Genomic DNA, 23,867 nt, shown 5'->3' on the forward strand with positions numbered 1-23,867 from the left:
TTTATGTCCTGGATACAAATGTCGGACACCCTGTCACCGTTCCACCCGGGTCACATTGCCCTGGACGCTGCGTTGTTGGAGTACTTCAAAATGCTGGAAATACCTTTGATTAAACTCCGTATCTGTGAGTGTTTGCATTTGCGCGCGTAAGGTCAAAGATGGTGTACTTCGCTGCTTCTCGCATTCCGTTCAATAAAGACCGGAAATTCCGCCCATCGATTCACATGAAAATGTTTTCAAAAATTGATTAAATCAGACTTATGGGCATTCTATTCCTTTACACTACAAAACACAGACGTGATTTCATAAAGAAATTGTCAGTAGTTAGTTGGAACGTCTCTTACTGCAGCAGGGTGGCCGGTAAAGAAAAAAGTATGTGCAAGTGCCCGAAATGCAAAAAAACATAATTATTGAATTGTGCTCCGGAATGCAGTTCACCGTATCGTTGTGTTTCGACTTTCAAATAGCGTATTCTTTAAAGCCATAGGTCACGATTGAAAGGTGCTCTGTGTGTCTTGCAGCAAACATTGTTTTGGGAAGAGGAGCAACAGGCCTGGTACGGAAAGCCGTCGCCGAAGAACTTTGTGGGCATATCGGTCCAGTAGACGTCGCCGTGAAGGGTGCCAAAAACAAACATGATGGCCATCAAATTCGCCAGCTGTCACAGGAGCTTACTATCATGGCAAAAGCTGGTCGGCATCTAAATATCATCAATTTACTCGGAGTCATCTTGAAAGGTCCTTAATTTTATTATCCGCATCGAAGGTCTGGTTGTAAGGACAAATCTGAAAGCTGGGGATCAATATATGAATGACCTGACGAATCGGTCGAAACGAAATTTTAGCATATGTACCTCTTTCCATTATGTTCTACGCAGTACTACTGTAGCAAAAAAAAAACAATATTGACCAATACAAAAACTATTCAGTGTGTAAAGATTTGCAACTTTTTTTAGGGGATTTGTTGTTACTGCTGGAATATGCGAGATTCGGGTCGTTGCTTAAAAATTTGAAATCACACCGTGGGCAGCGATTTTATAACCATACCCTGAATGGTGATATTCAGCCGTACGATGAAAATGAAGCCGAACGAATTCAGCGCGAAGCCGACCAAGTACATCCGCAGACGGCAGATGATTCGGATATGCATATTCTTTCCACACGAACGCTGCTGAGTTTTGCGTACCAAATCAGTCGCGGTATGGAATACCTCGCCACACGGTCTATAATCCATAGAGATCTGGCTGCCCGGAATGTTTTGATTTGCGATGAACGAGTGGCGAAAATTTCCGATTTCGGGATGGCCCGGCAAGAGGGACACGTTGTGGCACCTGATCCGAAGGTAGGAGCACTAATTTATTCTGAAGGCTGATTGGACTTACAAACAATGGCATATCATCCGGTAATTTCAGGAAGCTTTGCCCATACGTTGGATGGCACCTGAAGCAACCGCATACAAAAATTTCTCTCAGCCATCCGATGTCTGGTCTTTTGGTGTGGTGTTGTGGGAAATCTTCAGTCTAGGCGAAGTTCCGTACAGCGACAACAACTTAGTGCGAGGCGATACTGTTTTTGAATTTGTCGAAACTTTGAGAAATGGATTACGGTTGGAGCAAACGGAAACTTGTCCCAGTGTTATGTGAGTTTCTCTAATTTAGGGCCTCTACACGTACATGATCGACACGAGGTGAAGCGAAAGTCCTCTATGTTCAAGAAACGCGCCTTTTTTGCCGGTCACGTTGCTCACGCATCTGCAGTTTTTAGGATCTGGAAATAATAGTTACAAATATAAACATGTATTAACAATAAAACAGGATGATAAGTAAAAGCTAGAGTGGGGAAAATTTTTTAAAAAGAAATATACTAAATGCAGACGAAATAATATAATAAATAAGACTGTTTTAATACCGTAAAACCCGATATTAATAACAGTAATTATACTTGTATAATTTACTTTTTATTCCCATTCGGCAGCAGACATTAGGATAAGACCGATAAGTGTTATGTTTTCGAAAGCATATCTGTCGTGTTGGGTCAACGTTTGTATTTTGTAAACTCAGTAAACACTAACAGTTCCTGCAACTCAGGTTCCTGCTTCGCTTCGGTCTTTTAGTGTATGGATAATGGCACTATGGCTGTCAGCCAACAGCACTGCACTTCCTTAGTACATACTCTGTAACTATTAATATTATATCGATTACACCAGTAATGTATAGCATCTACATGCACGCTATAACGTGTACTCATACAAAACTTAAACGAAATTTCTTTTTAGTTACTGCCTAATGTGCGACTGTTGGAAGCTGTCGCCGGATGATCGGCCAACTTTCCCCCGTCTCACCCAACGACTACGGACAATTGTAGATCCTGAAGCAGAGGTCTCCTATCTCAGTCTGGATTACACGTACACGCAATTTAACGAAGAGCACCACGATCTCCTGGAGAGAGTTGGCGAAGCCCAAACACCAACTTGAGGTTTCTGCCGGATACCATAATTTTATTAATCTTTTTTAATTGTGCATAGGCATACGATACACACTACACAGTTAAAATCGGAGGGTAACGATATCCTTGCGCAGCCAGTTTGATTCCCGGCACACTGGCATAGAACAGTTTTGTGAAACAAAACTAGCAGGTGGTTTTTAACCACATACAGCACCACTAAAATAACAGGATCAAGAGAACTGGAAAAGTGACCCGCTCCGCTCTTGACTTCATAAGAAAATGTCCCTCTCGACAACCACTCGCACTTTGCGCATGGAGAAAATCAAGCATAAAGAACTTTTTACTTGTAATGTTTTTGTACTTTCAGAAATTTTAAATACGTGTATGTTCAGGGATTCAGGGTATACGGTATTGGTATACGGTATCGGTATATGTCTGTCGCATCGGTTGTTGAGAAATGTTGAAGTGTGCTAGATGGGAGCAGTCAATTATTGTACTTACTACAAGTAACTATTGCAGTATGCTCTCCAGCGTGGGACACTGTTTATAAAATATTAGAAATATACATGATATCTATTTGTTGAGTAATATAATGGATTTCAGTAAAAGAGTCTGTTTTTAAGCACGATGAAGTAGAGCAAAACTAACTACGGACTACAATAAGAGCTGACTACTGACGTACTGACACACAGACAATGATGGTGACAGGTGCAATAATTAATGGATCACGAATTAGCAACAACAACAATACAGTAATTCATGGTAGTTAATGTAGTAATTATCTGTCGAAACCGGGGAGCTTATTCAATGAAGACAAAAACCAGTTAGCGCATTTTACATCACGCTGCCACTGTAATGGAAACAAAAACAGATATTACTGAAAAGTTGATTAATCGAAGAAAAGTAGATTTGGGCATGCTGTCAATCTCGGCTTTGAGTATACGATACAGATAACGGCGTGCTTGACGGAATTCTCCATAGAAGTGTACATAAAGCTACCAGTACTTCCTTCATCGTTTGCAAAAAAAATTTTTACAGCTTGTGGTGCAGCTCGTAATACTGGATATTAACTCAGTTTTCCGCATCGCCTTACAGACCTTTCTGTTCCGTATCATCTATATCAGAGATCTCGATGCGTTCCTCCCGTTAGGAATTCGGGTGACTAATTTGCACCAATATGAAGCTTATTACGACAGCTGTGTTTGCAGTACTTACAGGCGTGCAGTGGACTGTTTCGGGTATGTACAGTGACAGTGACCACAGACTAAATGCGAGTATCGATAAGGGTAAACGCGAAGCATTTAAAATAAATGGGAGAAGTAGTGCGCGTTGCATAAATGGTAGAAGTAATGCACAACCGGTTCTTTGGTGCATGTATCGTTTACGCTTTTTGAACCTTTTAACAAAATGGGCCCTTACGCCCTATGCCTTAAAAGAAACTACATTCTCCTAATAACCTGTACAGATACATTTTAGCGGCACGTGGAAAAAATGAAACCGTGAGCCGTCTGTAGCCCATACCGTTTTAGGTACAACGTCAAAGGTCTTACTGAACGACTCATTAATTTTATTTCGCAAAGCTTACGGTCATAGTTACAGTGTACCTGGCGGACCATGCACAATTTAATTTGCATGGCATGTGTTTTAATAGTGTGAATTATAAAATCTGAGAGACTTCGACTTAATCTTGTGGATTGTGTATTTGTGAGAAAACTAGAAATGTGGTTTGCAGTAAATGTGGCTATCAATTGTTCCGCCAACGAATTCCAGTGTAACCTTCAACAAGAACTGAATTCATGTATCAACCGCAAGTGGGTGTGCGATGGGAATCCAGACTGCGTGGATGGGCAAGATGAAAAACAACCAGGATGTCCACCAATAGCCCCGTGTGGCCCTGGTCAGTATCAATGTGCAAACGGGCTATGCATTTCATCTCTTCAGGAATGTGACCACGAAAACGACTGTGGCGATCGGTCCGATGAGCACAAAGGGTGCATCTACAGTCCGTGTGAAGGTACTTAATTAAAAATTAATCGTCACTAAACCCCAAATGCTGCTAGAGGACTGGTGAGTTTGTACTGCGTAGAAGTACATACATAATATTTCGACAAAAATGCAGCTGATGGCCTGTTTTCTCTAAGTTTAGATAATAATTAAGTTACATACAGACTGTACAGTAGCACACAGCAGAAACCAAAGGTCATCCTAGCAAGAGCAGGCTGAACCTGTTGTACCGGAGACTGATCATAAAGTTTGCTTGATTTGTTTTCAGTAAATGAAGGCAGGTGTTCTTCTGGAAGCTGTATACCGTCCCGATGGTTGTGTGACGGTGATAACGACTGCCGCGATGGAAGTGACGAGAGAAATTGTACCACTTCGAAATGCAACGACAGTAGTTCGTTTCAGTGCAGTACTGGCGAATGTATGCCATTATCTGCTGTATGCAACAAGTTGAAAGACTGCAAAGATGCCAGGTACTGTATGTATCCCGATGATTGCTTAATTTTCCATTATACGCCAAGTAATCCATTTTTCGACTAACTGAGAATAAATCACAAAGTCAAAACAGCAGTTTGAAGTTTTTTAGCTTTCTTCTTTGTCCATATTTAGGTTGTCATTGCTATTAGTGGAAAAATAAACTCACCGTTTAAAAACTGGAAAAATGAAAAGTAAACAGTTTGTAACTTTGCAGTGACGAGATTGCATGTGAGAACCAATGTCTGAATTCAACGAATCATCAATGCAGCCATATTTGTGTTAACATGCCCGCCAGGGTTTTAGCAGCATATAGATGCGCTTGCAATTCAGGTTATGCGCTCTTGCCTGACGGCAAAGGATGCCGGGATATAAACGAGTGTTTTGAACTTCCGGGTGCCTGTGATCAGTATTGCTATAACACACCAGGGTCCTACAAATGCTCATGTAACACCACCTTCTATACACAAACCGGGCCGACGTCTTGCAAACGTTTGGGCAACGAGGAAACGTGGCTGTTGTTCAGGTATCCTAAAATGACAGTAACATATTTATATGCGTTTTTAGTTTCCGAAACTATGAGTAGTGCGATGTCAGTAATCACTTAGTAGTCTCAGTTCATCAGTGGGGTTGGCCGACGTAGCAAAAGATCATAATTATAGGAGATATCTAAATTTTGTGGCAAGCGTAGAAGCTCCCCGCGGAATGCAACTTCTGTTTTGGGAGCTGTGGGTTATTCTAAAAGCTAGAAGAGTTATTTTTCCTGCTCTACTTATTGGCTATTTGATTTCCAAACTTTCAAAGTAATTGGCAATTTGGCATTGCCTGTACAAGTTAACACATCGATCACACCTAGGAACTTTGTTGCAGTGATGACATGTTCCTGAGTAAAATCAGCACCAATGAGAATCGGTCGCTTTTAACTATCAAAAATAATATTATACGGGAGCCAAGCGGATTCGATGTAGCCATTGCAAAGGGCACGGTGTACTTTATGGTCAGAAAGGAAGGACGGATTTCAAAGGTGAATATTACAAAACTTGATGGAGTTGACAGACGAGAGGATATCCTGTTCCACAAACCGAACAGCGTGGATTATGTGGCTGTTGACTGGGTCACGGAAAAGATTTACTGGACGAATAACAACGAGAAAACCCTGGAAGTAGCACAGACGGACGGGACCTTAAGAAACATTTTGCTGCGGTATGGGTTGGATAAACCTCGAGCGATTGCCGTGCATCCGGGTATTGGGTATGTTTATCTGACGGACTGGGGGAACATCCCGTTTATTGCAAGAATCGGCATGGATGGCACAATGTTCGAGCGCATCATCGCCTCAAAGCTGGTTTGGCCAAATGCTTTAACTATTGACTACATTGGAGAAAGGATCATATGGGGCGACTCACAACTGCATGCCATCGAAATGGCTCAGCTCGATGGAAAAAATCGAATCAAGGTAAGGGTCACCGGACTGGAGCCGGTGGCACAATGTTGTTGAACTAATAAAGGGCGGCAGCGCGTGGCATTAGTTTATGAAAGTTATGCTGCAATTTCTGCATCATGACACGGACGCCTGTTTTTTGGTATGGAAAAAGATTTGCACATAATATAATACGAGTAGAATGACGGATTCAAAGTACCAGTTTAGTATCGTATAAAAACTTGATTATAAATTCATTAAAAATGATTTTAAATATGTTAGCGTACTGCAGTGTTCCGTTTATTCTTCCCTGGCAGTTCAGCATAATCATCATAATTGGAAATGTGGCATAAGTTTCCACCGACCTAAGGAGAACAAAACCGGGCTGCACACAAATAAAGTCATTTTGAATGCCTTCGTAGCATAAAAGCATTGTTAAAGTACTATTACTACAGTTTTAGTGAATTTTATTCGCAATATGGTACAAAAAGAGAGCTTCGCTCAGCAAATTCAATCAATATTACGCTTTTGTTGTGCAGATATTACCTGTATCGGATGTCGTATCACTGGCGGTTTTTGAAGGATGGGTGTACTGGAGCGATCGAGATTTAAAAGCTATAATGAAAGCTCAAATGTTTGTGGACACCAAAGGGACAATGATCCAGCAAAGTGCCCGTTTTAAACCAGAAATAAAGGTACGAGACGAAAGAGAGTTGCTGCGACAGCCGGCATATCTCAAGGCCAATCTATGTACAATAATCATGTATAAAGTACTGATCGCCTTGCCCGTTTTCAACTTCGCATTGAGTGGTCAGTAGTCACTAGTCACAGTATTCAGTCATGACCACCAGGGATCGGTTCTTGCGAAGCGTAACACGCGTCACGCGGATATCAGATTCAAAATGTACCATACCGTAATATTGTCGCGTTGCTCCGCATGTACTGTGAACACAAAAACTTCAGGAAAATTATCCCCCTTACAGTTAGACACTGTACGAATACATATACCTGGTATTGCGTGGTATGGTGTCTACTGAGTAGCACATTTAAACCCGTTGACCCTCCGGATTTATGATGCGTAATATGGCAATTTATGAACATACAGTAATTATGTACTGTACCTACAGATCTGGAACACAATCCATCAACCAAATTATACCAACCCCTGTGTGAAAAACGGTGGATGTTCGCACCTTTGCCTGATATCCCCCAAATTCACCGCTTACGCCCCACCCACTTATAGATGCTTATGCCCAAAAGGCTTCAAGTTGCAGCCTGACAATCATACATGCACCGCCAATTGTTACGCCAATCAGTTCCAGTGCGGCAAGCCAGATGAAAAATGCATCGATAAGCTTTGGGAGTCAGTTGTGTCTTTTCTAAGTCGTTCGGTGTTAGTGATGGCTTCAAGAAACATTTCGCAGCCTATTAATGAACCTTTTATAGATGTGATGGAGAAAAAGACTGTAAAGACGGCTCTGATGAGGGTGCGCGCTGTCCAGCACGGTTTTGTGAAGCTGGAAGATTGCAGTGCAATCAGCGTTTTTGTGTCAATGCGTCGGACATCTGTGATGGTACAGACGATTGTGGAGATGGCTCGGACGAGATGCTATGCGATTTACCGTGTGAGGAAGGACAATTTAAGTGCAAAACTGGGAACTGCATTTCCGACAGAGTAGTATGTAACGGTAAAAACAACTGTGGAGACAACAGTGACGAAATCCTAAGCCTATGCAAAGCAAAAGTATGGTACTGTAACATTTGCATCACTTGGATCATAAAACAGCAACCATACATGAAGTTTGCCTGCATTAAGTACTTAGTAGATTTGCGATGCCGTGACGGAGTTTAAGTGCCGAGCGAATGGTCGCTGTATTCCGGCGACATGGTACTGTGATGGAGATTATGATTGTTCCGATGGATCGGACGAACCACGCATCGTCTGTGGTCAACGAGGCTGCTCGCCGGGCTGGAGCCGTTGTCTTGGAACGCCCTCAAGTTACAAATGCGTGTCGAGTAAGAACTGTGCACGTTATACACCTGAGCGTGTAACTTTATTACACTGCGTTACAACTCAGACCTCAGTCAAAGAGCTTATTGTGAAACGTACACCCGGTTGTGTCAACATGTTTCAGAAAGTGTCTTCTGCGACGGAAGAAGAGATTGCCCGAGTGGTTGGGATGAACTACCTGAACGGTGTCCGGATTGCACGGAATCAGTAATCAATGTCTCGATGTCTGTGCGATTTCGGTGTGCCAATAAAAGTGTATCGTTCGACGTTTCGTCTGCAACTCAATAAATGATTGTGGCGACGGCTCTGACGAAACTCCAGAGTTATGCAATAAACGGTAGGTAAGTGGTAATTAACCGTAATTTATGTGCTGAGGCAAAAATTCGAGCGCGCAAACCGTCCTCAAAAATCACAATATGCTACTGGGCTTTAATACTCGTAATTTAGAAACTCCGTACCGTTACTCCAACCGGGTGACGGCAGCCAGCCTCCCTCGTATAAGTATGTACTTATTAAACTTATCAGTCTTACTGTATCTAAAGTTTAAACACAGTTTAGTTACTTACAGAGTACTTATGAGGCGTTTCTAGGTCACAAGTTTGGCGGAGCATCTGTTGGGTTACATTTAGCATTTGTACTAACGGTCCCGAACTGGTTGCACTCGTACTACCTGCCCTCACTTTAGTACGAGTACTTGCATATTTTAAACGGCCGTCTTGTATTTTAGCGTCATCGGACAAGCCAATTCCACCGTTTTGCGTTGTGGCAACACCAATCAATTCAGATGCAATAGTACTAAAGCTTGTGTTCCAATGGAATCCATTTGCGACGGTGTTACTGATTGTCTGGATGCTTCTGATGAGATGAACTGCGCCCTTTCTCCATGTAGCAACGCAACAGATTTCAAGTGCAACAACACCGCCTGCATACCGGAGGCGTTAGTGTGCGATGGAGATCCGGACTGTACGGACGGTTCGGACGAAAACGGTTGCACACCCACCGATTTACTTAAAAACTGGAATATTACGAGTGCCAGCGCTGCCATGGACGACCAAAATGATGGATATATTTGCTTTTGCGCAATTTGTTTTTATTTCATAATGAACGGTAAATTTCATCGTTGACCTCATAGTTTCTCTCTTAGAATGGCCAAAACGCTTCGAAGCCGAGATTATCCTCAGAACCGCTAGTGTAAACGTTCATTTGGGCAAAGGGAGAAATTTTACGAGTGTCTTAGTTATAACGAACGGACTGGAAAGTTTGTAACATCTCCAATAAACCTCGGCAAATCACTTAAATACAGTAAGTACTCTGTACTTGGCCATTGCCATTCTAATGGCAGTTGGTCAGTTGGCCATGTGCTTGGCCATTTGCTCAGTTTTTACCAATCTTGCACTTTCACGCACCCATCGTTTTTTTGCATTAAAATTCTAAATTAAAAAAAATAAACCTACGTAAAAGGAACTTAAGGATAAAGATCCCACTAATCGGTAGATACCAGTCACATAAAATTTATTGGTCCAGAACAACGATCCGAGGCAGCCGATGCCAATTAGCAAAAAACAACGTTACCTTTTGCAACACTGAAATATTGTCGTATGTCGCGAAGACGTTACACAAGGCCGGTGCCGCATTTCAGTGATGCCTTAGAAATTTAACTAAAGGTAAACCTGCGGCTATCTACTGGTGTGCGAGTATTGTATTTTTTCTCATTTTGCTGTTGCGATAACAGGCGTCTGTGAAAAAGAAGCGAAGTGTTATAGTGGCATCATTCGTAACTGTGGTAACAGTTTGCTTCAGCGCATGAGCATGAGAAACAGTTCACTCAATCTGTAACCACGAATAAGGAATAAGTGCAGGTAGCTTGGACGCGGAAATGCACCGCGAAGTTCCTGAGACGCTCTGTCTCCATAGATCATTGAACAGGTGTACTCGTACAGATATTACGCATTTTATTAAATGCGTTTGAAATTTGCAGTAAATACGTAAATCGGAGAGCAACCTAATAAAATTCAGCTCAATTAATCATATCATTCTGCGTTAGCGTTCAGCACTGTCGTGCGTTCTTTGGGTTACATGCATCAATAAATCCACTGGACTGCCAGTAGCATCCCCTTTGATCACAAAGATACAAAAAACCGTTATCGTACAACCGCAACTCGGGGTCGACGTGATTCCCACTGGTAATCGACCACCACACGGGGCTGCCATTGCTATCATACGCCACTAAGTTGCCGTTCGCATACAGATGTAGGCTACTGATTCTTTTAAGTGAAGCTGTTCTGAAACCTTGTCGACAATCACACTTCCGCACTACCGTTAGGTAATTGTTACTGGCCACGTCATACATGATAAATGAATAATCTCCATTCTTAGAGTAATAAGTCGAGCCCAGGTCCATCTCCTCCTCTGCCTTAAGAATAACTGAAAGTAAGCGAAGAAACAATAACAAGATTGGAACAATAACGTCTACAGAAGACCTACGATTCGCAGTTTTTGACATTCTGACAGGACTAGTACAGATATTAGAAGCACTTCTGTTATAAACCATTTGTACCTACATTGTCCAACTGCGTGGACGGTATCCTAATGGAAGTTATGGTTAACTATCCTCTGCGTGTACATATTTATTTGTATCAGATGTAAGTGTGTCCGTACTGTATATAGGGGAAGAAGTAGACGTGTTCCACCGTTCCCCTGTACTGCTGCCGTCACCCAGCTGGAGCGTGACATTACGGCAATACATATGGCTAAATCTGGCGCGGTACATAAGCGCCATGTTCAGCCATAAGGTCCATATTTAAACGTCACATTCCAAGCGGGTGACGGCAGCAGTACAGGGGAACGGTGGAACACGTCTACTTCTTCCCCTATAAACAGTACGGACATACGTACATCTGTTACAAATAAATAAGTACACGCAGAGGATAGTTAACCATAACTTCCATTAGGATACCGTCCACGCAGTTGGACAATGTAGGTACAAATGGTTTATAACAGAAGTGCTTCTAATATCTGTAATTAGTATAGAATTTTTGTAAAATTATGTAAACTTTCCAGTAGATTTTCCAGTAGCCTGTTGAAGTCTCCGTTAGTGGAATTTGGCTACCACAGGTGCCATAGTAATAATAATAATAGCAATAACAATGAGTGCAAACGCTTCAGGATTTAATTACATATGTAAAATTACCCCCATAATGGTAAAACGTAGCCGGTGCATAGTTTGATATTCCATTGCAACCTTGATTACGTTGACCCGCGGAGCGCCAGTAGCATGACTCTGAATTGCATAGATAGAAGAATCCGAGATCGGATACAAGTAAGCGTGATTCTCCATAGCCCCATGTCGCCGTATCCCAGTACAGAGTTTCCATCCTGTCATTTATATTATAAGTTCCCAGCATAAAGTTCCCATCATTAGAGAGGAAGGCTTTAGCCGGTGGTAAGGCCTCGGTTCTACTTGCGAAGACAGGAGCACTATCGCACTCTCGGTAAAGTACCAAATTCTGGTCCGTTTGCAAAGTCAGTCGGAAGGTTTTTGAGGGAGAATAGTAGTTCTTGCCGGGGACCATAAACTCTGAGGCCTTTAGTGCCACTGGAATCGAAAATAATGTCAGTCGCACTCGGACAGTCTAAGGCCGGGCTGTACTGCGGGAGTCTGCGGCATCTTGTTCCACTGTAACCGACCTCAAACGTTTGGACAATAAAAATTACCTGCCATTCACCGCATCCGAACGTTCTGGTCGGTTACAGACGGGCCAGCCAGCAATACGTACTACTACATAGGGCGAGGGCGGTTACAAAAAGAACGTGGTAATGTATACTTACCGCTACCGTTTGCAAACTGTTCTGCCGACGTGAGGTTTAGCGTACTGGTTGACGGCGACGGGGATCGTTCCGGGTTCCTGCACTTTTCCGTTGAATGCTGGATAGAAACTGCAGAATCATTCTGTCACTATTGCTCCAACTTCCAAGCGCTAAGTACATACAATAAATGTAGTTACGATCTGCAATCAGCAGTACCTACACGGACTGAAACAAGGCATGTAGATGTGTTTGTCCAGCAGATCAGGGTCATAGCGAAGAAGCTGTTCTTCCGTATTTTTTATCACCATTTCCGAAACAGTACAGTTTTGCTTATCTGTACGACAATATGAGGTGCAACTCATACAGCCAGCTGCAATTTCATTGATGTTAAGAAATAGTAGCACAGATAGCGGTCACTTACTTGCTGTCATGGCACTTGTCCTCAAGAAAGAGTATACGACAATGTTCATGCACGCGTACAAATATTTGCGCAACAAGCAAGGAAACATGATAATTATTAGGAAATATCGAGACAGCCCTTCGACAAAGGAGTTTCTGCGATTCTGCACTTCAGACAATTCTGCAATTTTTTTCTCGATATTTGCGGACAACCTTTTATGCCCTTGGACAGCAGATGCAGATAAAATGGGCGAACCAGATATATGATCGAGTGAGTAGAAAACCCAGGAATTTAAAAGATATGACAGTAATGGTTCACCAGAAATTGACGGGTATTAGCTGCTTTTGTTGCTCCGCCAACAACTTGACATCAGTTGTGCAGCAACTAAAAAAGTCTGTCAGACATTTCTATTCACCGGCAAGACATTAAGTACATTACATCACCGTTTTAGCGAAATCGCTTCGATCTTGACAGTTAATGGCACCCTGATTGATAGCAGAAATTAAATTTGGGCATGTTAATGATCAACATTGTTTTACCTCGCAATTGCAGCTAAAGCATTCTTAAGTCAGAATATGACATGTTGACGTCGAAAACACAGATATGATTATAGTAAAAAATAAGCAGCTTGGTGCTTAATGTCTACCACGTGCTTTTGCAGCAGTGGACGAGGTAACTACAGTAATACGACCGAGAACGTAGATATGGGGCCGGCGCTAAACGGCAAACACCCGGCAGAATGGGCTGCTGATGCTGGCGGATGGAGAAAATAAACGGCTTTTTCAACGCCTGCAAAGCCTTAGCAATCTCCACGATACGGCTCTCGTTGGGAACGACCACAGAGCCAAACGACACATACACCACGGAATTATCAGCTTGACGGTCCAACCAACGTGTGACCTTTTGTCCGAGTTCGGCGTGGCTGGGATTTTTATCGTCCTTCTCTTCCGGCATAAACGGTCCAACGCAGTAATAGTCCATGTTGCTCATACGCAAATCCTGTTTGATTTCGTCGATAAAATGCTGTTCAATTTCCCGGAACGAATTGGTAAGCATCCCGTTACCGGTGGACAAGAACGGGTTAATGCCTAAACACATCCCCTTCATAATCTGACCGATGGCTGGTTGTGGGCGTTCCGACTCGGGACGGATAAAATCAAAACTTTCCAAGTCGTTCTTTTCGATTACCGGTGTGCGCTCGGTGATATACAGAATAGTGCGGAACGGTCCAATGGATGAGCAGTTTAGAAAATAGTAGGGCAGTTTACGTTTCAGACACCCGACTACACTGGCAGCAATAAAAATATCCGCTACCAACGCATTAACTGGCACGGTAATACCGTAGCGTTCTACACCATCTGCGGGCGGCTGTCCAGCGACAGGAAGACCTTTAATCAGTTTTTGCATTGCCGGGACGCCGTGGTCTTTGAACCCTACAAAAGACATGTAGCAGACGATATCCTCTGATTCATTTTCCGCGATGCCGTCTTCCAGTCCGACAACGTGGATGGATTTTTCATCTTCCGGTGTAATCTCTTGTTTCTTGCGAATGTGCTCCACGGCAGCTTTGCAGATGACGAAGGTGACTTTGTGTTGGCGAGATGCCAGCTTCCTCGCCAATCCTACCATGGGGATGGTGTGTCCGTAACCCGGGACAGAGACAAGGAGAAAATGTTTTATCTCCTTTTGGGCCATTGTAAATTGGTGATACTACTAAAAACAAGTTATTGCTCTGGCTTCGTTGAGAATTCTTAAGTTTAATAAATTTATAACCGTCAGCAGGAATCAAACCGGCAAAGCGTGGATAAATAAATGTACCATCGAAAGAAAACGTAAACGTGATCAGCAATCAACCAGAGAAGTCGCTACAAATCCCACGATAAAGGCGCCTGTGTAATGATAAAACACGGTATCCAGTTCGTAACTGATGGTGTGTCCAAAGATATGTAAAACTACATAGAGTACTCTAGGTATCCAACACGCAAAATCCACATCAAAATGTAATACAATCCACTGCAAATACGCGAGCCACGACGAGCGTGTACTCATACTTTGTACCGCGCGAATACTGGAACAAGATTTGAATTCGTTTCACAAAAGCGGCCAAACCAGGTAACATTTTGGTTTCTTGTTTGCTTTACATATATACGAGGACGATGGGATTAATTTGCAATACCCAGCAGTTTGAAAAAAATGCATTCAACGCATTGCTGTCAACTATTCTACAGAACAGGTTTTAAACCACTGCTCGTAGCAATAGTTCAGTTGTCAGGTCACAAAACGGCATAGACAGCATGGCACTTATCAGACTGATCGTGAGTTGTCAGAATTAGCGTAGAAATGTAGAAACATTTCGCTCAGATTAAAATATAACGTACCATGACAGTTAATATTATTACCTTGCATTATAGTGTACAGATGGACACAATAAAAAGAATGATATTACAGTAATGTTTATAATTATGTAATTGTTATTTGGCTACCGCCAAAATTACGGATTCATTTGACACGAGTTAGAGCCATACATTATAATTTCTGACGCAACCAGGTCCGAAAAGGTGTACGAATAAACTGTTGATTGCTTAATACATGAAGCCAGAAGCCGTAATAAAATAGTTATCGATTGCGAAAATTGTGAAATTTTGCAATACTGGTGAAATATAATAAAATTACAATTAAATAAAGTATAGTTTTTGTTAAAGGCCTTTGTCTGGACACTGGTTTCTTAGACAAACCAGATACTGGATACTGGATACTGGATACTGGTGTGCCAAAATCAGCTTTTGTGGCGCCCAGTGCAAAAATAATCCCGGTGCTGCGGGGTCATCGAGATGGGTGTCAATACCGACGCGCACATCACCCGGCAGAATAGATTGTTAATTCTGCCGGATGGAGAAAATGAACGGCTTTTTCAGCGTTTGCAGCGCCTTGGCCACCTCGATGATGCGATTTTCGTTAGGGACGACCACAGAACCAAACGACACATACACTACCGATTTATCGGCTTGACGATCCAACCAGCGTGTGACCTTCTGACCCAGTTCCGCGTGGCTGGGGTTTGTGTCGGCTTTCTCTTCCGGTACAAACGGCCCAACGCAGTATAAATCCAAATTCTTCATTCGCGGATCCCGCTTAACCTCATCAATAAACTTCTGCTCAATCCCTCGGAAAGAATTAACCAGCATTCCGTTAGCAGTGGCGAGAAATTGGTTGATGGACAAACAGAGACCTTTCATGATGTGACTGATCGCCGGTTGCGGGCCTTCCGATTCCGGTCGTACAACATCAAAGCTCTGCATGTCGACTTCTTCGGACTGCTTCACCGGTGTCCGCTTGGTAATATTGAGCATCGTGCGGAAAGGTGCAATATAGGTGAGCAGTTTAGGGCCAAAGGTCACGGAATTTGAAGGGCATCGTGCGGAAAGGTCCAATAGCTATTAATAGCTGAGCAATTTAGGGCCAGGCCAGCTCACGCTCACAGACTGTATACGAGGTTTGCGGTTTGGATGACTTCAAAGACAATCTGGGCTTGACTGTTGAAACTGTTCAGCTGCTTAACTCCGTCGGATATACAACTATCGCAAAGCTTCTGAGACATACTTTCATACGAACTAATTAAAGAAATCTAACTAGACCTTTTCGCACGATGCTCAGTATTGCCGAGCGGACACCGGTGAAGGAGCTCGAAGAAGCCGACATGGAGAGCTTCATAATATGTTCTCTGTTTAAGGTGTGCTGTTCTGTGTATATTCTGTGTTGCTTCTTGAATTATGTATAATACAGACATTTTACTATCGGTACCGTAAAGTTTGTAGAACCGTACAAATTGCATAAACGTTAAAGCCCACTGAGCAAACGTATACGGCAATGACATGCGATGACTATTAATATTAGTACTCCTATATAAACTAAAGTAGTTTGAAAATTTTTTTTAAATTAATCGAACCTAATGCATTTCACGCAACGTACTTTTGTATCAACTATGTAGTGACAGCTCGATAACATCGAGAATAAAGCAACAGAGAAGCTACGCAAAACATAGAATTAAAGGAGGAAACGTTACAAATGCACTTATTAATTGTCAGCAAAATAGCCAATATAAGCCACAACCCACAATGTCATATCGCTTCGATAATTTAGCCCGAGTTGACACAGACTTATTACACCACGGCATCAATAAAGTCTTGCAGTTCACGGTTAGAACTTCCACCCGGTGCGACGGCCTCTCGAATCTTGTCCTTCCATTTCAGCGCCGACTTCCGTGCCACATCACTCTCATATCCAACGCGCCGGACAGCTGCGGCAATTTTTTCGCTGGTGATGTTCTTTTTCTCTTCATCATTATCAGCGTGCTCGCGACGAAGCAATGACTCTCCCAAACCCATCTCTTCAATCCACAAGGAATTCTCCAGTTGATCCCCAAAAATCGGCCAACCCACAATCGGCTTGCCGTTGAACAAACTCTCAATAGTACTATTCCATCCGCAATGGCTGACAAAAACCGCTGTGGCTCGGTGGGCCAGAATCAGTTTCTGAGGCGCCCAGTGCAGAAACAGTCCTGGCGCTTCCGGATTATCCAAGTGTGTATCGATGCCGACGCGTACATCACCCGGCAGAATGGATTGCTGATGCTGGCGGATCGAGCAGATGAATGGTTTTTTCAGCGCCTGCAGAGCCTTAGCAATCTCCACGATACGGCTCTCGTTGGGAACGACCACAGAGCCAAACGACACATACACCACGGAATTATCAGCTTGACGGTCCAACCAACGTGTGACCTTTTGTCCGAGTTCGGCGTGGCTGGGATTTTTATCGTCCTTCTCTTCCGGCATAAACGGTCCAACGCAGTAATAGTCCATGTTGCTCATACGGGAATCCTGCTTGATCTCGTCGATAAAACGCTGTTCAATTTCCCGGAAAGAATTGATGAGGATTCCGTTGCCGGTAGACAAGAATTGGTTCATGGCTAAACACATCCCCTTCATCATTTGACCAATGGCCGGTTGCGGGCCTTCCGACTCAGGGCGGATAGTCTCGAAACTTTCCAAGTCGTTCTTCTCGGTTACCGGTGTGCGCTCGGTGACGTACAGCATACTGCGGAACGGTCCGATGGCCGAACAGTTTAGAAAATAGTAGGGCAGTTTGCGCTCCACACATCCGACTAAACTGGCTGCAATGAAAATATCCGCTATCAATGCATTAACCGGCACTTTGATACCATAGCGTTCTTCAGCATCCGTGGGGGGCTGTCCAGCGACAGGGAGGCCTTTGATGAGTTTTTGCATTGCCGGGACGCCGTGGTCTTTAAACCCTAAAAAGGATGTGTAGCAGACGATATCCTCCGATTCATTCTCCGCGATGCCGTCTTCCAGTCCGACAACGTGGATGGATTTCTCATCTTCCGGTGTAATCTCTTGTTTCTTGCGAATGTGCTCCACGGCAGCTTTGCAGATGACGAAGGTGACTTTGTGTTGGCGAGTTGCCAGCTTCCTCGCCAATCCTACCATGGGGATGGTGTGTCCGTAACCCGGGACAGAGACGAGGAGAAAATGTTTTTGCTCCTTTTGTGCCATGGTGAATTGGTAACACTAGTAAGGAACAAGAAAACAGTGGAAGCTTGCTCGGTAATGTATTCGCTGACGTTCTTACGAATTCTTCAACGTAATAAATTTTTTACCGTCTGGAGGAATCAAACCGGCAAAACGTGGAAGAATAAATATACCGTCGAAAGAACACTTAAACGTGCTCACCAATAATCAGAGAAACTGTTACAAACTGTGAGATAAAGCGCCTGTGTAATGATAAGATACCTACCCTAGTGCAACTGCAATATGCACTCTAGATCTCCAAATACCGTAATTATCGAATTTGTGGCCCTGGGGTACAAATAGTTCGAAGGCTATGGCGGAGGGGGGCGTATTTCGGGGAGGGGGCGCAATTTCGGGGGGTGGCACTATTTTTCGAACGGTATTTTTTGGGAGGGGGCATCATATTTCAAACAACTTCGCATCCAGTTCTAGTGGACCTGAACGCAGTAGTTACCTGTATACGCAACAGCGCAACCTTCCCTGCAACATTTTCGAGCGTATACTGAGATCCCTGTACACCTTTTTTTGCCAACGAATACCGCATTATATTGATGTGCGTTTAATGTTTGCTCATAAGCACAACAATTTTTAAAAAGCATTTGCGGTACACCAATAATTTTGCAGCGCTTGACATTTAATAACGGCCCCCTGGGGCGTAATTTCGGGGGGTGGCCTTATTTTTCAGAGAGGGTCGGGGAGGGGGCTTATTACAGGGGGGCTCTTATTGCGGGGGGAGCCACAAATTCGATAATTACGGTATATCGTACGTATTTGACACTGGTTTAGCGCTTACCATTAATTAACTGCGTGCAGATTGTGGCATGCCGCATGACGGTTATCTTTCCGTGTTTCTTGGAATGATTAAATTAGCGAAGTCATGATTGTCTGATACTTTTACCGAATTACAGATATCAGAGAATTCCACGTAACTGGATCCAAAGATATGTAGAGCTATAATATAGATACCCAACATGCAAAATCCACATCATGATGCAATGCGATGCACGGTGTACTCGTACTTTGTACCGTGCAAATACTGGAACAGGTTTTGAATCGCTACTACAAAAGCGGCTAAGCCAAACTGCATTTTAGTTTTTTGTTCTCTTTATAGGAGGACGATGGGAAACTGCAATTCGGAGCAGCTGCTCCGAATTGCAGTTTCCGAATTCCGAATTCAGTTTCCGAATTCCGAATTCCGAATTTTAGTTTTTTTCAGACTGCAGTCTGAAAAAAACAAATATTAATTCACATTCAACAGAATTCTAACAACTATGCAGAACAGGTTGTAAACTTTACCGGCTTGCAGCTGCTGCAGTCATAAAACAACTGCATGGAATCGGACTATTTAGTGTAAAAATGTTCAGATTCAAATATAGATATCTTACTAGCTATACACCGTATAATTATACATGTTCAGATTCCAATATAGATATCTTACTAGCTATACACCGTAGATACGCCACTGTGACAGGCAAGCACAGAGAGCTCACAGATGACTTTATTGTACAAATAAAGTGGAGCAAATGCCGCGTGAATGCGGGGAAAAACACAACAAAGGCCAGTGTCTGGCAGAAATCAGCAAGTCAAGTTGCTGCGAGCTAGTTCTAGAGCGTAATGAAATGTAGAGAAAGAAATGTGCTGGCGGCAACGGCGTCACGCTGTCCAGACACATGGAATGTGAGTGCGCAGACTGGACTCGTATCCAACGCGAGCGAATATACGCTGAGTCATACAGCGAGAGAGAGGAGCGAGAGAGCAAGTATGCTCAGTGAGTGCGCCCGCGGTGTATCCGCATAGGCGGAGAGTGCAGTGCAGCCACTCACGTACGTACAAGAGAGGGCGAATCAGCATGTGTGCAGTGATACGCATACGCAAAGTGGCGTATCTATCACGCAGGCTGTCGTGCCTCTAACACCACACTATATGTACACCAGATATCCGTTATTAAGTGTACATATTATGCTGACAAGTGACGATAATATTTCTTAAAAGAACACCATTGACTTTTGTATGATAATGATTAGTTTGGTTACCGGCGTACCGCCATAATTTTATTACGTACGGCCGGGTTGATTTATTAATACAAATCCAGACCATTATGGCGTATTGTACGCTGGTTGGAAGAAATGTGTGAGTAAACTGTCGCTTGTTTACATGAAGCCGCAATAATTAGTACAGTAAAATAATTATCGGTTGACGATTTTGAAAATTGTGAAATTTGCATTACTGGAAAGGAGACGCTTTTCAAGACACTGGACAGTGGACGGCACTGATGAATACACAGCCAGCCACTTATGAGTAAATTGTATGAGTGCTTATGAGTAAATTGTTAAAGCAGACATGCCACCACCGGGCAGCATCTACAACGACCGTTTAACTACTCCAGGGTTGTTCTCACCCATATCGCACGTTTGGATTAATATCGATAGCGATAACGGATTAAAAATTTTAATATGACAATTTTATTCGCTAATAACTACCGAGTAGTTAGTGTGTTACTGACTTACTGTAGTTTCTTCCTTGAAAGCTAAATTTTGCCCAAAAACACCATCAGCGCACCATAAATTTTCCCATTGTTTGAAAGTATGGCAAGTGCAGATCAGACTGCACCACCTCTTGATCTGGACGATCTGCTGCAGCAGACCTTGGCTGACTTCGACAAACCCGATCTCCTTCCCAGTGAAAAATCTCTCCACAATCCGTCCGCTCCTGGTGCCTCCCATCCCACGCCATCTGCAAAATCTCCCCACCCCCCCTACTGCGCATCCACCCCCACTAGCCGATGACGAGGAGAAGTTTTTCCGTGAAACCTCCCAGGAGATCAACGAGATCCTCACCTCCATCGACCAGGAAGATCCCGCGCTAGCTCAACAACTCCGCACCCTCACCGAGTTCGCCAACAGCGTCCACAAGCCCGACGAGCAGACCGCCATGCACAATTTTACCCAGTTCGCCTCGCTCTTTAAGGAAACCCTGCAGACCATCAGCACCCACACGGGACTGCAGTCGGACGAACTGGTGGATGATGATCTGACGGATATCATGGAGAATTTGGATAAATTAGCCATGGGTAAGGAGAGCGGGGCGGGTGCGACCGAGGGGATTCCCGATGTGGTGCAGTCGATGCTATCGAAATCTGTGATGCTCAGTTCGTTGAAAAAGTGCCATGAGGAGTATGCGCCGTGGATTGCGGACAAGCGCGGGACACTGGCGCCGAAGGAGCTGGAACGGTGTGAAGCGCAGTTAACGCAAGTGGGCGCCTTGATTGCCGAGTATGAAAAAGCCGAGGAGCCGTGTTATGCGCGCATTGTGGAGATGATGGCGCGGTTGCAGGAGTTGGGGGAATTTCCGGAGGAACTGATGGCGAAAGTTAATACTAAAGCGTTTGTCGGGGGAACGGAGGGGAAACGGGATGAGCGGCCGGAACTGGATGTTCCGGACTGCAGGACCTCGTAATCTGTTTTTTTTTATCTTTTTGGTCGTTCATATTGCCAGTTCATAATTACAATTCCAGTTCATTTTTTTGAATTTTTTGTAGTGGTTGCTTTCGCCGTATTACGCTTTGGCATTGTGGTGCACGTTGGCTGCTTTATTGTATATCTGCTAGTCAGAATCTCTACGAGTATTGTTGTGTGTATTAACATTATTTACAGTTTACAAGTGCTCGCTGCATTTACAGTAACTTACATGAGTTACAGACTTACAGTCATAAAATAAACGAATAATATATGTTTTAGCTATTGTATTAAAGGTTTTCCATATTACAGTATAACTGTTGTCCATACTTCTATTACATATTAGTGATATGACTGATATTACAATTTGTGGATTATTCCGGATAAACAGTTTCAGCAGAAATCTCTTCGCGCTGACGATGAGAGTTCAGCAGTAACGAGTTTTTTCAAAAGAGATCTTTTGTCGTTCAGCGAGACATCAGTTACCCGGTCACGCGATGTATATACAGTATATACGTCGAGCATGATTGCAATCGTCTGGACTTGGCTCAATTCCACTGTTTACACAATTTATCTGTAGGTACTGACCGTACTGTACATGAAGTGTGATGCAATGCAATAACTTCCCATTTGCTTTTTGTGTTTGCTTTTCCAGGTATGTACATTATACATATACCTAACTTTTAATACAAGTCTATTGTCGTGTAGGTATTCCTATACAAATCATTACTGGTTTTTACGCTACAGACAGATAGAGACTTTGAGCGCCAAAAATGAATACGATCATTATGCGGGTAAGACAGAAGTACCGGTTTGCTGCCGGGGACGGGTGCTTAGTCTGCTGACAGTGCGGTATTGTCCCATGTCGTGTCGTGAATTTGCGTTGCTTGCAAAATCATTGGAGCTTTGCTTTTATAATCGCCTAGCGTTCGCACATAAGTGCCCGTAAGCGGCATCGTGCACGTGCCAATCAATGTATCGTTCCTTCATAGATGCACGCTTTTTTTTAAATTCACTCATATAATTCATATTTCATTTATTAACCATAGCTTAGTACTGTCCGATAAGATCGATTGATTTTTCATCTTCCGGTGTGATTTCACTCTTTTTTCGAATATGTTCCACAGCAGCTTTGCAGATGACAAAGGTGACTTTGTGATTACGCGCTGCCAGTTTTCGGGCCAATCCCACCATCGGGATGGTGTGCCCGAATCCCGGGATGGAAATCAACAGAAAATGTTTTGTGGTGTTTTGGGCCATGGTATATTTGCACTCTAGCGCTTATATGAAATTCAGAAAATGATACCTAGCGCTTATATGAAGTTCGGAAAATAGTACCGGTGCTGCTAGCGGTCTGACTGCTAACTCTTGAGAAATCACACTGGCAAGATCTGGAGCAACGTTACTGCTGATATACAAATATAAAGGAGAATTAAAGTCAGAGTTCGGCATCGCCGACACGTGCACTGATAAGATAAGCACTGTAATTGTTTGGAAATGCTAATTAATCAAAATAATACGATCGCATGCTGTAATAGATATGGATTACTAACTGGTCGGCGTTAAAACCGCTGCCATATCTTTCTCGCATTCATTATACTCGCAGTTACAGTAGATCGAATCATGAGCCAATAATCTGTCTAGTGCATTTCTCGATTAGAATTGTTTGAAGTAGGCCCTGGTTCTGCAGAGTGGGTATCAAATTAATTAATTGGAAAGGGTTTCTACTAATCTGCTATGTGTACAAGCACAGTACGAGTACTGTAGCCGGGCAATTATTTTAATAGTTTTGTACACAGGAAAGTATTATACTCGTACGTGTAACACGTATTCTGTATCAGGTGTTTCTGTTCTGTATTCTGTTGTTCCAGAATCGTTTACAGTAGAAAGTATAGTTACACAATTCATAAAAGTTGAAGTTCAGTCTTACGTATACGACATTGATGATGGGCGATGAATGTTAATTAGCAATCCTCTGTAAAGTAGTTTCACAACCTTTTTTTAACTAATCGTACTTCATGAACTTCGCGCAACGTACGGTTATATTAATTATGTACTGACAGATCGTTAACATCGAGAATTAAGTAACAGCAACGCGATGCAAACATAGAAAGAAGGAAAATTAGTATTGTAAATGCACTTGTCGGCATAACTAGCCCCTATAAGCCACAACACAAAACTAACATCGCCGAAATTAAGTTCAGCAAGAGTTGACACAGACTTATTACACCACGGCATCAATAAAGTCTTGCAGTTCACGGTTAGAA

The 23,867-nt window shown here is 43.1% G+C and overlaps 6 protein-coding genes across 8 annotated transcripts; 3 read left to right on the top strand and 3 right to left on the bottom strand.

The window, feature by feature from the left end:
* Nucleotides 1-661: 661 nt before the first annotated feature.
* On the top strand, nt 662-2,473 carry LOC129595393 (fibroblast growth factor receptor 4-like; the record flags this gene model as incomplete). The annotated part of the gene is made up of 4 exons (XM_055492388.1): nt 662-737; nt 956-1,341; nt 1,412-1,638; nt 2,275-2,473. Coding segments are annotated over 4 exons (888 nt in total), but the record flags the coding sequence as incomplete, so codon positions are not given.
* Nucleotides 2,474-3,472: 999 nt separating this feature from the next.
* On the top strand, nt 3,473-9,200 carry LOC129595369 (low-density lipoprotein receptor-related protein-like). Its single transcript, XM_055492357.1, has 11 exons — nt 3,473-3,682; nt 4,177-4,458; nt 4,717-4,918; nt 5,137-5,445; nt 5,790-6,375; nt 6,879-7,034; nt 7,467-7,702; nt 7,786-8,083; nt 8,166-8,355; nt 8,475-8,687; nt 9,078-9,200. Exons 1-10 carry the CDS (start codon nt 3,622-3,624, stop codon nt 8,636-8,638), a joined length of 2,484 nt encoding a protein of 827 aa, XP_055348332.1. The 5' UTR covers nt 3,473-3,621; the 3' UTR covers nt 8,639-8,687; nt 9,078-9,200.
* Nucleotides 9,201-10,397: 1,197 nt separating this feature from the next.
* Nucleotides 10,398-14,646, bottom strand: LOC129595394 (uncharacterized). Its single transcript, XM_055492390.1, has 6 exons — nt 14,331-14,646; nt 12,579-14,267; nt 12,378-12,491; nt 12,179-12,286; nt 11,541-11,945; nt 10,398-10,774 (listed from the first exon to the last, which is right to left on the bottom strand). Exons 2-6 carry the CDS (start codon nt 12,664-12,666, stop codon nt 10,398-10,400), a joined length of 1,092 nt encoding a protein of 363 aa, XP_055348365.1. The 5' UTR covers nt 12,667-14,267; nt 14,331-14,646.
* LOC129595395 (uncharacterized) lies at nt 13,200-14,252 on the bottom strand. The gene has a single exon (XM_055492391.1). The coding sequence runs from the start codon at nt 14,250-14,252 to the stop codon at nt 13,200-13,202; it is 1,053 nt and encodes a 350-aa protein (XP_055348366.1).
* Nucleotides 14,647-16,479: 1,833 nt separating the features above from the next.
* Nucleotides 16,480-22,971, bottom strand: LOC129595326 (uncharacterized). 3 transcript variants are annotated; one of them, XM_055492295.1, is made up of 3 exons: nt 19,584-20,052; nt 18,939-19,096; nt 16,480-18,145 (listed from the first exon to the last, which is right to left on the bottom strand). In XM_055492295.1, the coding sequence occupies exons 2-3, from the start codon at nt 18,939-18,941 to the stop codon at nt 16,718-16,720; spliced, it is 1,431 nt and encodes a 476-aa protein (XP_055348270.1). In that variant the 5' UTR covers nt 18,942-19,096; nt 19,584-20,052; the 3' UTR covers nt 16,480-16,717. The 3 variants fall into 3 exon arrangements, with proteins under 3 accessions (XP_055348270.1, XP_055348272.1, XP_055348271.1); XM_055492297.1 differs by lacking the exons at nt 18,939-19,096; nt 19,584-20,052 and adding an exon at nt 22,748-22,971 and having other exon boundaries at nt 16,480-18,017; XM_055492296.1 differs by lacking the exons at nt 18,939-19,096; nt 19,584-20,052 and adding an exon at nt 18,235-18,393.
* Nucleotides 20,136-21,858, top strand: LOC129595327 (peroxisomal biogenesis factor 19-like). Its single transcript, XM_055492298.1, is given in 2 exon segments — nt 20,136-20,897; nt 20,899-21,858. Coding segments are annotated over 2 exon segments (870 nt in total). The 5' UTR covers nt 20,136-20,730; the 3' UTR covers nt 21,602-21,858.
* Nucleotides 22,972-23,867: the final 896 nt, after the last annotated feature.

This window comes from Paramacrobiotus metropolitanus, unplaced genomic scaffold (assembly GCF_019649055.1).
Source record: "Paramacrobiotus metropolitanus isolate TYO unplaced genomic scaffold, Prichtersi_v1.0 Parri_scaffold0000077, whole genome shotgun sequence".
Lineage (NCBI taxonomy): Eukaryota > Metazoa > Tardigrada > Eutardigrada > Parachela > Macrobiotidae > Paramacrobiotus > Paramacrobiotus metropolitanus.